Source organism: Schistocerca serialis, chromosome 4, assembly GCF_023864345.2.
Source record: "Schistocerca serialis cubense isolate TAMUIC-IGC-003099 chromosome 4, iqSchSeri2.2, whole genome shotgun sequence".
NCBI classification, from domain to species: domain Eukaryota; kingdom Metazoa; phylum Arthropoda; class Insecta; order Orthoptera; family Acrididae; genus Schistocerca; species Schistocerca serialis.
In genome coordinates, this window is record NC_064641.1 from 304,016,588 (window position 1) to 304,031,237 (window position 14,650).

A 14,650-nucleotide genomic window follows, 5' to 3' on the forward strand; every position below is an offset into this window, starting at 1 on the left:
CCTATTTTCATCATATTAGAATGAGCAGGTGTTTTTGAATTACAGCAGGTCTTGTTTGTTTTGGATACTTGCTGCATAAAGATAATAGAATGATCTTGGAAATGCTACCTTCAAACTTTTCCAAACTATCATTTCAACAAATGCATTTTGTGTAAGAAAGTTAGAAATATTTGTATGACAGTTAAATTTTTTAATCTGACAATGAGGAAAAGCCTTTTGGAAAAAAAAAAAAATCATTTCTACACACAGTGGTTCACTGTTGCATTTTCACTCCGGCTAAAATAGTCGTCTTCAGAGGAAAGTAAACAACTTTTTTTATGCCAGACTGCTAATATAACTACCTGTTGTCTAAGATTTTTAACTTTCTTACTATGCTGATTGAAACTGAGAATTGTAACTTAGAAGCCACCCACAAAAACTCTTTGAAGTAAATTTGTTACCATTTGTAAATCTCAGCATTTGAAAAAAACTCAATTTTATCTTCTACTCATTAGAGTACATCAACATAATCACCACTGAATTGACATTACTGATCATTAGCATTTATTTTACAAATGTGTCTGGCTTAAACCAACCTGAAACTTTGACATGCCACTTTACTTCCTGTTTTATATCTCCCTCATCTCTTCTTTTCACTTGTGATACAGTCAGATAGTACCATATGCTTGATATTCAGTCATACTGTGATCTCATTTCAAAAATACACAAGCATAGATATTCTCAATCTGACAAGGAATTAAGAATAAATAATATGATAAACGATGTGTGTCAAGTTTGAATTTTATTTTTCTTATCCTTTATGGATATAACATAACGTTGTGCCACAGTGAGAGGTGGTGAATAGCCTTCTGCATATGATGAGTCCTCAAACAGAACTTCATATTCTTCAGTGGAAGTAGTTGGCAGCTGATTCACAACTGCTTTGTAGAAGCAAGTTGTCTGGGGATATAATGCCATTACTGGAAAATACAGATCTATTAATACTTTGCATATAACTTAATTTCAGATTTATACTGATGAGGGGACCTTACAGACTGCTCTGTCCTCTTCAATTCTCTTCATACCTATAGGATTTGGGGGTCAGTGTCTGAACATCAGTTTCCTACAGCAGTGTGACAAAATCCTCAAAAAAATTTTAAAACTCACCTTTGATGATTTGAAAATTTTTGAGTCCTATTAAAATACAAAACATTTTCACCAGTAGTTTGAGGAGTAGTGTAATTGGATTATAATTGCAAAGTTGCTGATTGAATCCTGTTAGAAGCATATATATTTTTCTTTTTTTTTAAATTCCATATTTATTAACAAATGGAAATGTTAACTAACAAATACTGAATCATAATTTTTAACAGAAATGGGCCAGTACAAATTTCATACAGAAATGTTAAATGTCTCTTTGTTAAACGAAAAAGCATTTGGTTCTCTATTTGGTGTTTTGCATTTTAATTTTATTCTGAAAAATATGTTATTTTTATTAAAAATTATAGTTTTCTATTCATTAATTAACATTTACATTTGTTACCAAATACATGGAATTTTAAAAAAGTATGCTGCTAGCAACATCTGCTCCAGTGACTTAATGATTTCAAACCGATTATGCTAAGCACTGAGCAATCACTGAATTTGCCAATTAGCATCAAATGTTTTATTCCTAACAGAATTCAAAAATATTCTAGTCTTTAAATGAATTTTTTCGATTTTTTTGTGACCTGCAACACACTGTTTTAGGAAACTGATGACTGGGCACCAATCTTCAAATCCTACAAATATGCTGAAAATCGCAGATTACCACTCTGTAACATCCCTTTGTGAGACAGGCTTAACTTATTTAAATCATTACAAGCATCTTATCACTCCCCATCACATTAGCAGATTAAACATTTAAATAAAATGCTAATGTGAGATGATATAATATTCAATTCATTAAATTCACTAAGAGGTAAATGGACTGCCAGCACTGACATTCAAAAGGCGCAACTCCCAGTACAGTAGGTAGAAATACATAAAAATAAACAAACATTACTACTAATGAAGGAAGTGTATCTAACCAAAAGAAAAAAGCATAAGTGTGTGGTCAAAAAGTTGCATCCATAAGCACTCTGCCAGACTTGGATACAAAGGAGTGAGAGGTGAAGATGGATGGGAGAAGAAGAGAAACCAGCTAGTTAAAATAGTAATATAAATGAAATGTGATAAACAGATAAAAAATACGGAAAAAATGGTGCAGAAGAATAAATAAGTCCAACAAACACAATGGCGGAAGGAATGGGTAAGGATGAAAATGTGGGGGGGAATAACACGAACTGAGTAAGGAAATTAGTGGGCTGAATGGATAAGTTGGAAAGCAAGTTCTTAATCTTACATTTCAGGAAATGTGGAGCTGGTTAGAAGAACCCTGTGGTGATACATACTACTCCTGAAGAATGATTAGTATCCCTATATCTTCTTACCGACAAATGATACTTGCAACTGAAAGTTAATAATACAGTACGATAATAGTAACATAGAATAACATGTCAAGTATAAATGTACAGATTTCGTTTGTTGATTTTATCTTTATTTTGCATGTGGTGAGTTACAAGTGCGAATCAAAAAGTAAGTTACACTAGCTCTCCGCGAAAGCATGCTGTATGTCCTGACCATGGCCAATGTGTAGCATGCAGAGTAACTGTTGACACATCAGACAGGAGTGGGCTAGGCTCAATGGCATGTCAACTGGATGTTCATTCCAAACTGAAGGTGCAAGCAACAATCAGAATTCTGTAGGTTAAACAGCTCAGTTGCATGGACATTCATCATTAAATCACTTGGAGCGCTGCAAGTTTAGCAATTTATAGTCTCGTGTTCTATTGGATGACGTAGTCTTCCATAATTGTTTTGGTATCGTAGCAACATGATCGTGATTTTTCATTTATATTGCAGTGTAAGTATGTTGCTATTATTCTGCTTAATTTTTGGATGCATTCGTAATATTTGATGGTGTGATGATTCAGTATTTACTTTTTTACTTTTGTTTCATATAAAACACGAGGTTGTATCATCACATTACGTTCTGTGGACTCTTGTATATTTGTTCCTGCAAAGAAATACAATTTCCGTTGCTCAGTTTACTTAAAGGGTAAGTATATTTCTTATTTCTGTTAATATTTCCTTGTATTTCATAGAGAATCCCATGCTAGCAGCTTTTGATATAGTTTGTATTCAACTTTCCGAATCCTGTAATGGAATATAATTCTGGCTTTGATTCATCTTCCTTTTTGCCACGAAGTACTCTTAGTGACATAATAAGTATCATTTATTGTGCCGTTTACTACATACCAAATATTGGACGTGTTACAATTGATTCGTAATGCCTTGAGTGTGTTCTATTTCCCGTTTTCGACAGTAAATATTCTGTACAGTACATAACACTCTATCCAGGTAAAAAGTATTTGTTGCTGTTGTATCGACAAAGGTTGTGTTCTCATATAATAAGACATTTGTTTTGAAGTCACACAAAGCAGGTCCTTCAAACAGTTGAACATTTACACGTATTATTGTGGCAATATCCAATGCAGTAGAAATCTTCTCGCACTTTAATGCTCAACACAATGTAATACAGATTTACAGCTGTAACTGTTACTGATAATGTACAGTTGAATTTGGTATCTACCATGGTATCTAGATGCTGAAATATACTGAAATGGTACAATAAGCAGTGTTTCTACCGCCTGATAGCACTGTTTAGCACTGTTTAACGAAGTAGTGTTGAATATAGAATATAGTGCAACTACGCTCACGCAGTTATATATAGAGTGATGTGCATATCCGTAGTAGAAATGAGAATTTGTTTTGTTTTTTCACTATTTTGTAGCAATAACACATCAGATTACAAGCCATGATAGCAGTTGTCAATACTTCAGTACAGGATAGCTGCATTTAGACATAAGCTAATAGGATTTTTGATAGTGAAATTAATTTCACATTGAGTTTTCTTTAACATTAATCAATGTAAACCATACCTAATCTTTTTTCTCGTTCCTAATTTTTGGTTTGAATAACATTTCAGACACATGAGGATGGATCATACAGGAAGAGAAAAATCTAGTTTAAGATTGAAATTGAAATACTCGTGCAAGTTTCCTGGATGCAGGAGTAGTTATTATGTAAAAATAAATTCCAAACACAAGAATAAACATTTCTATAAATTTCCAGCTGCATCAAAAAGTGAGACTTTAAAGAAGTGGAAATTGATCTGTAATATAGATGAAGGTGTCAACTGTAGTTATTATTATGTGTGTGAGGATCATTTCTATGAAGCAGATTTTGTGAACTTTACTAGACACAGGCTAAATCCTGGTGTTATACCAAAGCACATGGAATTGGTGTTGTATCATCCTCCCCCCACCCATCTGTGTTACACTGGTGGTGGTGGTGGTGGTGGTGGTGGCGGTTTCACCACATCGGGTGCAAATATAAGTGTGCAAGAGACAGGTCACAATGCAAAATCTACAGTAATACAACGAAGCAGTCCCCCTTTAAAGAGCACAGATGATGGTGAGTACAGCTTTTTATCCTCACCTGTTTATGATTTTGAAAGTACCGTATTTACTCGAATCTAAGCCACACTCGAATCTAAGCCGCATCTGAAAAATGAGACTCGAAATCAAGGAAAAAACATTTTCCCGAATCTAAGCCGCACCTGAAATTTGAGACTCGAAATTCAAGGGGAGAGAAAAATTATAGGCTGCATCTGCAAATCGAAACAAAGTTGGTCCATTGTAATATGAGACACAATTTAGGTCGAATGAATGACGATACAGCGACAATAGTTTGGTTCGAGTCGTAAGCTCAGCAGTTAAGCTTTACCAGGTAGCCATTGCTATGCGTCAGGCGCTCCGTCCGCATTTATACGGGTACCCTTCCTTTTCCACGTGCTTCGTCTTGTTTGAATTGATAGCTTATTTTTCTTTGATCTGATAAGCGCAAATTTCTTTGTTAAAGGTGTTTACGTCACTCTAAGCTGAAAACGCGTTACTGTATTGTGTCATGCATTGTTTGCCGCATTCTGATAGTGCGTGTTTACGGCCTGTCGCCGCTCGCGGCATGGCTTGCTTTTGTGCGCGCTACCCCGCCGCCCCCCCCCCTTTTTTTTTCCCTTCCCCCCCCCCCCCTCTTAAAAAAAAGAGGGATCGTCTCATTAGAGAAACAATGGCAAGAAACTGCTATTTGTTGTTACTTACACTGTTGCTTTCTTTGATAATGATCAACAAGAACCAAATAATAGACTGCGTATGATAGAAGATGTTCTGAACGAGAGTTTAGCGAAAATTTTTCTCCATTTGAAAATCTTTGCAGGCGCCTCTTTAGTCCATTACATTCTACATAGAAATTAGAGTCATCTTAGATTTAAAAATCTAGTCAATTGCCGTGCTTCATTTCTGACTGTATCACTATTAAGTATAAGAATAATACGAATATAAACATGACATGATATTTATATTCTTCCGCGTTTGCTGTTGTCTCACTCTAGTTTCGTAGTTTATTAGGCAGGCCGAATTTAAAGGAGATAGCAGCAAACATGAAACAATACATGGCAAAATGTTTATATGCGTATTATTCTTATGGTGACGAGAATACTGCATGTGATGCACAATTTATAAAAGTTCCTATTATAGCAACCATCTCTTCTCACAGATAGGAAAAAATTCAGAACGTAGAGTTGGCCATATTGACAAACATCCCAAACAGTCTTGCCAGTCGGATTTTCGTAGTACATTGAAAATAGTTCGTCTTCCACCTTTTTTTTTAAATTTATTTACTGACGCAGAGGTTCTGGCCCCAGTATTTATCTTTGTGCCTACAAAGCATGCCTGTGTAGCGCTACATATATTCGACGGCAGAAGTAAGTTGTGGCGGCACCCACCAACTTTTTTCAGAATTTCCGCTGGCTTTGCACTCGATTCTAAGCCGCAGGTGGCTTTTTGGATTACATAAACCGGAAAAAAGTGCGGCTTAGATTCGAGTAAATACGGTAGTGCACGTGTAATGGGATCTGGCGTTTCTAAACGTGATTTAACTCCAAGAAAACACAAAATGTATAAATTGCATAGAATTACAGTTTCCAGAGTGTGTAAATTGAAAAAACAGCTACAGAATGAGAGGAATACATTGAAAATTCTAAAAGAGTTGTATGATGACAGGAAATTTCAGTTAATTGAAGAAGAGTTGAATGATGTGACTAAAACTTTTATTAATAGTCAGTTAAGAAATGCCAATATGCAGCCCACAGCAGTACGGTGGTCTATACAAGATAAGGCATTTGCTTTATCTATTTATAAGTGTAGTCCCCGGTTGTACAGATATTTGGCCACATACTTCTCCCTTCCATCTGTCAGGCTGCTCAAGGGAGTGCTTTCCCACATACCATTTGATACACGACTTAATCCAGCTTTATTAAACTTTTTAGCAAGGGAAGTAAGTAATACGCATGAAAATGACAAGTATTGTGCTCTACTTTTTGATGAAATGTCTCTGGATGATGGTATGTACTATGATGCACACAAACAGCTAATCTATGGGTATCAGGACTTGGGTCATTTAGGACGTTCACCTGTAGCTGTTAGTCAAGCATTGGTTTTTATGCTGAAAGGCATTCACAGAACTTGGAAACAAGTTCTATCATATTACTTTACTGCAACCACTTTCCCCTACACCCATTTGAAATCACTCATTGTTCACATCATAAGTGAACTACAGAATATTGGGTTCAAAGTGGTTTGTACTGTATGTGACCAGAATGCTACAAACCAAAAGGCCCTTAAGCAACTGTATGAAGCAAATTTGTTGAAGCCCAGTATATTTCATTTTGTCGTCAATAATCAACCAATTGTTACCATTTATGATGTACCACATCTGCTCAAAAACACTAGAAATGCTTTGATAAATAATAAAATTGAATTTGAACCTCACAAAGCAGCAAAGTTTGAGTACATCAGTACAGTGTTCTTTTTGGATTTAAAAAAAAAAAAAAAAAAAAAAAAAAAAAAAAAAAAAAAAAAAACCGGTTCAAAACTCTGCCCAAATTAAAAGCACAACACTTTAACTTTTCTGATTCCCATGTCAAAATGAAGGTAAAAGTTGCTGCTGCACAAATGAGCCATACTGTTGCAGCTGCAATTGAAACATATGTTTCTACTCGCACATTACCATCTGAAGCTATACACACAGCTGAGTTTGTGGAAAAGGTAGATAATCTCTTTGATTCACTCAACAGTAATGAGCAATATCCCAGGGATGGAAAACAATTTAGGTGTGCTTTATCAGAAAATTCGCCACATTTAGAAATGTGGTATAGCATATTGAGGGAAATAGGCAGCTGGCAAATAATAGTTTTAAAAACGGGAAGAAACAAGACTAATATGTTTAGCTTCATAAAAGGTTGGCAGATTACATTACAGTCTATTATTTTCTTGTGGAAGACCTTGAAAGTGGTTGGCTTTAAGTACTTAAATTTAAAGGCGTTCAATCAAGATGCTTTAGAAAATTTCTTTTGTTGTATAAGACAACATGGTATTGCTAATACAAACCCAACTTGTTTTCAGTTTGTACAAGCTCTGAAGACTTGTGTTGTCAATCATATGACTTTGCCTTTCAAAGCCATGAGTGTAAGTAACTGTGAAAATGATGATTACACTCCCTTGAGCAGTTTGTGTCACTTTTTGGCAGCTAGTGGTAGGAGTGAACATTTAAGTGAATGTGAGATGAAAGACACTGATACACCTGAGCAAATTTATTCTTACTCAGATGGTATCATCGAGTCTGTAGAAGATCAACAATCCTTAGCCTATGTAGCAGGCTATGTACTAAAAGCCATAGATGTACCAGATGATTGTGAAACATGTAATACCAGTCTCTACTCCTCTGTTGTGACTGAAAATCATTTGTTTACCTCATTTAAAGAGAATAGTGAGGAGCATTCTCATTTGAAATATGCAAGTGAAAGAGTCATGATTTTCCCAAGGGCACTCCATGATCAAGCTGTATGAGTATCTAAATAGTCATGGTCACACAACAAAACTACATGATAATTTAAAAAAAACATTTGTTCTGTCTCATACAACAATTTGTAATAAACATGACATTGAAGAGAGACTTCTGAAGACAAGTATTCCATTTATAATATGCAAGTATGTGAAAGAAAAGAAATTTACAAACAAGAGGAAATTGTGTATGCAACAACTTAAAAAGAAGTTCAAATCATGTTAAAAACTTTGTATTTTGTTTATTATGTGTACAATGAGAGTAAGCTCCCTATACATATACAAATGTTCTTGTATCAAAATCATGCCTTTGACTTGTTATGACAAAATCTGGTAATTCAGCAGGCACATAACTTAACACTTTCTAGATGTGATGATTGGATTCTAAAAGTATGCTGTCAAGGGGAATTTGTGTTAATTTTCAGTAGTGTACCAAACGGTGTTTTCAAAGAGGAAATAAATAAAAATGTTAAAAATAAATGTTGTACCAGTGTCTTCTTTCATTATTTAAACATGATGGGTGTTGCCAAAATAACAGCCAAGTTGGGGAAAACAGAAAAAAATGTTGTGTGTTGCAGTTAATTTTCTTTGTATGTCTCATTGGCAAAAACATTTTGGCTACATTCATGGAGTGTCTACCTGCTCTGCTCCCAATTTGTTTTTCAGTTGATGTAAAGTAGCATTTTGTGTGTTTCATAAATTTATTTGAACTGTGCAGAAGTTCAATTTCAGATGACTGAATATCCATAAATAACAATCAACAGAAAAAATAATAAATTGGATTTTGTAGACTTTACAGTACATCCTTGGTTTGTAGCACAGATTTTTTTGTAAATGACCTCTTGGTTATCCATTAGCTGTGTAGTTATTTATTTGTGTAACCTACTATTCCACTTTCGATCGTGCGAGTGGACATAATGTGCTTTAGGATATGTGGAAACGTAAAAATCATTTATTTATGCATGCAATGTCAGATGATTTTTTAGTCTGATATGTGCTAAAGCTCGTTTATTTCCACATGATAACGGCCACACGGCCAAAATCGCAATATTGAGTTTTACAAAAAAATTTCACAGTCAAAAGGTGACGTTGTAATTTACGAAAATTTTCACAATGTAAACTGCAGCTATGCCCACATTCAAAGATTAAATGAAAAATATTGTCATCTAATTCCCGTACTTAGAAATAAACATAAGAGATTTTCGCGCCATATTTTTTCGTATTGAAGTTCACAGCCAGGCCACAAGTAGCGCTGGTGTCGTTCTGTGTTTCCGTATAATAACGTGGTCTTTGCACTTCTACTATATTCGTGTTCTGTGAGTAAGGGCTACAGTTATCACTAATTTTTCAAGATTTACATACATGATGTGCCAGCTACGTTTGATGCAAAGCTCGGCTATGGTGTGAATTGTCAGCCCTACACGATTTTCACCACATTCACATGCCACACTGTTGATACCAGGTATTCTGCACTTTTCATTGCCCAAATTATGTATATAACATATACTTCATTTAACCCAATTTTATGACTTACACTAGTAATATTATAAACACACACACTGCATTCATATTAAATTGAAGTTACTTTCCAAACAAGTGAGAATTGTAAATGTTTTCACTGTGTGATTACCAAACATACCTGTGGCTCCCTTAGGAAACAGAGCATGGGGGTCTGTCTCTGGATTAGCTCTCATCAAAGGAAGAGGAACAACACGCCTCCTACTAAGAATATGCCTGTCCTTCTGTTCTTCATCTATGTCATCCACCTCATACTTATTTGTTGCCTGGTTGAACTGCACAACCTCAGCCAGAATCCAATTGTCCCCTTCCTCAGCACCTTTAACTAAAGCTGCCACCATATCTCCCATCTGAAAATAGTGAACAATGCATTTTTTGTTGAAGTAATTTCATGAAATAGGGTATGAGTGTAATTTCTTTTGGAAAAGCTTCTTCGTCAGCTAGAATTACAAACAGATATTACTTTGTAAGAGGTTTTCAAACAAATGGTGCAAAAATTAACAGAAAATATTCATTTTCTAACATAACCTAATTTAACATTATAAGTAATCATATCTTAGTTTAAATGGCATTATAAAATAACTGCCTCCTGAAATGGTAATACATATATGATCAGAGTTTACTTCCTTGGAGTACTGCACAACTACATATCTCTCCCTCTTCTCCTAATTTGACTTTTACTGTATTTTGGTCCACCTACAAAAATCTTCAGAGACGTCTGGCTATAGAAATTCTACATTTCCTCTGTGCCATCCTCTCCAATACTGTTGAAAATTTATTTATTTTTTATTTTTTTTATTAATGCAAAGAAGTAACTAGACTCAGTCTGATCTGTAGCTTTCTACACAGTGGAAAGGAATAACATATTTTGAATTTATATTACAGCAAGTGCCTATTCAGCCACAATATCAACAATGTAAATTCATCAGTTTCCTTCCGAAAAAGGAAATTAGTGACACATGTTCAAAGGTATATAACTTAAGATATTATATTAATAAATGTGACTTATTTCATGCATTGAATGTTACACTATTTATGAAAAAGCAGTGAGTCCCACAGAGATGACAGACCTGAACACAAGCCACCATAATAAAAAATAAATTGTTGACAATAACCTACACTGTAGCAATATTAGTAACAACTTGTACATGGAGGTATGGCGAGGATTTAACTTGTATAAATGCCTACTCAGGATAAAAATTACTGAAATGAAAAGCTTCCATTTCTTTTGCCAAGTCTGAAAAAACGTCAATAAATACTGAGACATCTGGATTCATGTAGATGACACATACATTCTCTATGCAATGGTTGGAGAATATCAATGATGCAGTCTACACTTTCAGTTAGTGGGACTGCACTGGGCCCATGCAAAGATGGCAGAGAAAGAAGTTTAGCGAACTTGTGCCTCTAGTTATTTCGAATTTTCAAATGTTATCCGGCATCAATTGCAAGAGGATGATCAACAAAGGGCTTCACAAAGTTTCAAGTCTAGTGCCACGCAAAAAATCCACAGTGAAAAATCATCCAGCTAAAAATGTAAGTGTGTAACATGTGAAGTCCATCCTGACAAAACAAAACTAGTTGAAACTATTAATTTTTTGCAAGAAACTGTGCGCAGATCCTTGGCAGAAAGCAAAGTGTTAACTGACAGACTCAAATGTCTTGAAAATGATCATAGAAAACTAAAAACCGCCGAGCAGGGCGTAAGTGAATTTGACTGAAATAAAGTGTACACAGTGACCGAAGATTCCGTCGCCATTTCAAGCGTTCCAACACATTTAGGGTGAACCAGTAACGCTAACTGTAGCGTGAACATTTCGTCGTCTTTAGCAATAAATTCTCCTGCCATACTCCAAAAAACAGTAGGCCTATCTACAAAAGATCAAATAGTGCTCCATCTGAAAGAAAAGTCTGTTATTAAGCAAAATATGGAACCTCACCAGCCAAAACCGTCACTCGTAAACAGAAGCAAGGTAAATTCAACATTCAAGATGACAGTTAATTTAACTAAAACAACAAATGCAGCAAGAAGAATAAATGTATATTTAGTGGGTGATAGTCATCTTAGAGGCCTTGCACACGAAAAAAAAAAAAAGGCGTAAACAGTGAAGTAAATGTTTCAGATTTTATTAAACCTGGCACTCATTTTGACTAAGTGCTTTTAACTGTAAACAATATTTCTCAAAAGACAATGAAGGAAGACTTAATTGTAATCTGTGGTGGTGCAAATGGCATTGCACACAACGATGGTTTGCATGCTGTTAATGCCTTAAAATCTGCTCTAAACCACCTAAATGACTCAAACGTCATTGTTCTCGATATTCCACACAGGTATGACTTGCCTCAATTCTTGTGTGTGAACAAGGCAGTAGCATATACAAACAATCAACATGCAGAAATTTGCAACTCTTATGCAAATGTACAAATGGTTAACGTGCAAAATTTTAGTAGAGAACTTTACACTGCTCACGGCCTTCACCTCAATTGGTGTGGAAAAAGTCACTTACCATCCATTATTTGTGAAATCGTCATAAATGCTGGCAACAATGAATACTCAAAGCACACACATTAGAAGAACGAATGCTCCATAACACGAGAAGATTGCAGGAATGGGCGTAGACAGACAACATTGGACAAATGGCTGCTGAAAACACCAGGTAAAGCTGATACTTCCCAGTCTCCTAGTACATGGAAACAGACCAACTTGAATAAATGGACAGTGAAAAATACCAAACCCACTCTGTCAACTGATATTTCTTTTTTTAGGAATAAATGTGTAAGTGGTTCTGGAAATCAAAACCTGACTCTTTACCATCAAAACATACGTACCCTGAGCAACAAAATTAATGAACTCTTAATTAATATCCAGGAGCCACAAGGTATAGATTGTGCCCATGGTCTGTGCTTTAGTGACACCACGTTGTGTCAGATATTGAAAGACTTGCTATAGATAATTACCACTTAGCAACATCTTACTGTAGAAAATTCATAGAAAAAGGTGGAGTAGCAATCTATGTCAGAAACAGCATCACATGTAGTGTAATTAATGTGCAGAATTTTTATATAGGGAGTAGCAATCTATGCCAGAAAGAGCATCACATGTAGCGTAATTAATGAGCAGAATTTTTGTATAGATCAACAGTTTGAAGTGTGTGCCATAAAGCTGGCTTTAAATAATTCTTATGTAGCAGTAGTGGCTTTATACAGGGCACCTTCAGGTAACTTCAGCATTTTTTTTTAATGGTTAGATGCGCTCTTAATATACATATTTAAACTCAGTAGAGATGTCACAGTTGTTGGAGACATAAATGCAAATTTCCTAATGAACTCCAGAGACAGGATAGACCTTGAGAACTTGATGTCCTCATATAATCTTGCTTCTGTTGTAAATTTCCCCACCAGAATAACTTCACAAACAAAATCATTAATTGATAATGTATTTACTGACATAACCAAGATTGATGATATAGCTGTCAGGCAAGTCCTGAACGGTCTCTCTGACCACGATGGACAAAGAATCACCATTAACAATTCAAAGTATTTGTGAGATTAATAGTGGTCCCAACTGGAAAATTACTAGGAAATCTACTGATGAAACTATTGAGATCTTTAAATCATGTCTCCAAAACATAGACTGGGGTCCAGTATATAATGTAGAAAATGCCAATTCCAAATACAACATTTTCAGTAATGAAATGGCTCTAATATTTGAAAGTACCTTCCCAAAAAGAATATATACAACCCATACTAAAAAATCCACCAACAAGCCTTGGATTACCACTGGAATTAGGATTTCATGCAAAAGAGAGGGTGAGTTGTACATTGCTTAAAAAATCAGATGACCCTAACCTTATAAATAACTATAAAAAAATACTGTAAAATATTGAACAAAGTCATTCAGAAATCGAAAAGTATGTATCTGTGCTCAAAAATTAATAACTCCACTAATAAATCAAAACTATATGGGAAGTGATAAGAAATGAGACAGGTGAAAATTACCCCAACAAGACCCAAAATATTGTTCTTAACAATATACATCTACGTTTACATCTACATCCATACTCCACAAGCCACCTGACGGTGTGTGGCGGAGGGTACCTTGAGTACCTCTATCGGTTCTCCCTTCTATTCCAGTCTCGTGTTGTTCGTGGAAAGAAGGATTGTCGGTATGCCTCTGTGTGGGCTCTAATCTCTCTGATTTTATCCTCATGGTCTCTTCGCGGGATATACGTAGGATGGAGCAATATACTGCTTGACTCCTCGGTGAAGGTATGTTCTCAAAACTTCAACAAAAGCCCGTACCGAGCTACTGAGCGTCTCTCTTGCAGAGTCTCCCACTGGAGTTTATCTATCATCTCCGTAACGCTTTCGCGATTACTAAGTAATCCTGTAACGAAGCGCGCTGCTCTCCGTTGGACCTTCTCTATCTCTTCTATCAACCCTATCTGGTATGGATCCCACACTGCTGAGCAGTATTCAAGCAGTGGGCGAACAAGTGTACTGTAACCTACTTCCTTTGTTTTCGGATTGCATTTCCTTACGATTCTTCCAATGAATCTCAGTCTGCCATCTGCTTTACCGACGATCAACTTTATAGGATCATTCCATTTTAAATCACTCCTAATGTGTACTCCCAGATAATTTATGGAATTAACTGCTTCCAGTTGCTGACCTGCTATATTGTAGCTAAATGATAAGGAATCTTTCTTTCTATGTATTCGCAGCACATTACACTTGTCTACATTGAGATTCAATTGCCACTCCCTGCACCATGCGTCAATTCGCTGCAGATCCTCCTGCATTTCAGTACAATTTTCCATTGTTACAACCTCTCGATATACCACAGCATCATCCACAAAAAGCCTCAGTGAACTTACGATGTCATCCACAAGGTCATTTATGTATATTGTGAGTAGCAACGGTCCTACGACACTCCCCTGTGGCACACCTGAAATCACTCTTACTTCAGAAGACTTCTCTCCATTGAGAATGACATGCTGTGTTCTGTTATCTAGGAACTCTTCAATCCAATCACACAATTGGTCTGATAGTCCATATGCTCTTACTTTGTTCATTAAACGACTGTGGGGAACTGTATCGAACAATGAAGG

At 35.7% G+C, this 14,650-nt stretch overlaps 1 protein-coding gene across 3 annotated transcripts in view; it reads right to left on the reverse strand.

The window, feature by feature from the left end:
* Nucleotides 1–762: 762 nt before the first annotated feature.
* Nucleotides 763–14,650, reverse strand: part of LOC126473964 (SAGA-associated factor 29) — a 57,168-nt gene continuing 43,280 nt past the window's right edge. For all 3 annotated transcript variants that reach the window (XM_050101337.1, XM_050101336.1, XM_050101335.1), the window contains exons 5-6: nt 9,661–9,889; nt 763–959 (exon numbers count right to left, since the gene is read on the reverse strand). In XM_050101337.1, the coding sequence (XP_049957294.1) occupies nt 769–959; nt 9,661–9,889 (420 nt within the window). In that variant the 3' untranslated portion in view covers nt 763–768. The remainder of the gene's footprint in view (nt 960–9,660; nt 9,890–14,650) is intronic.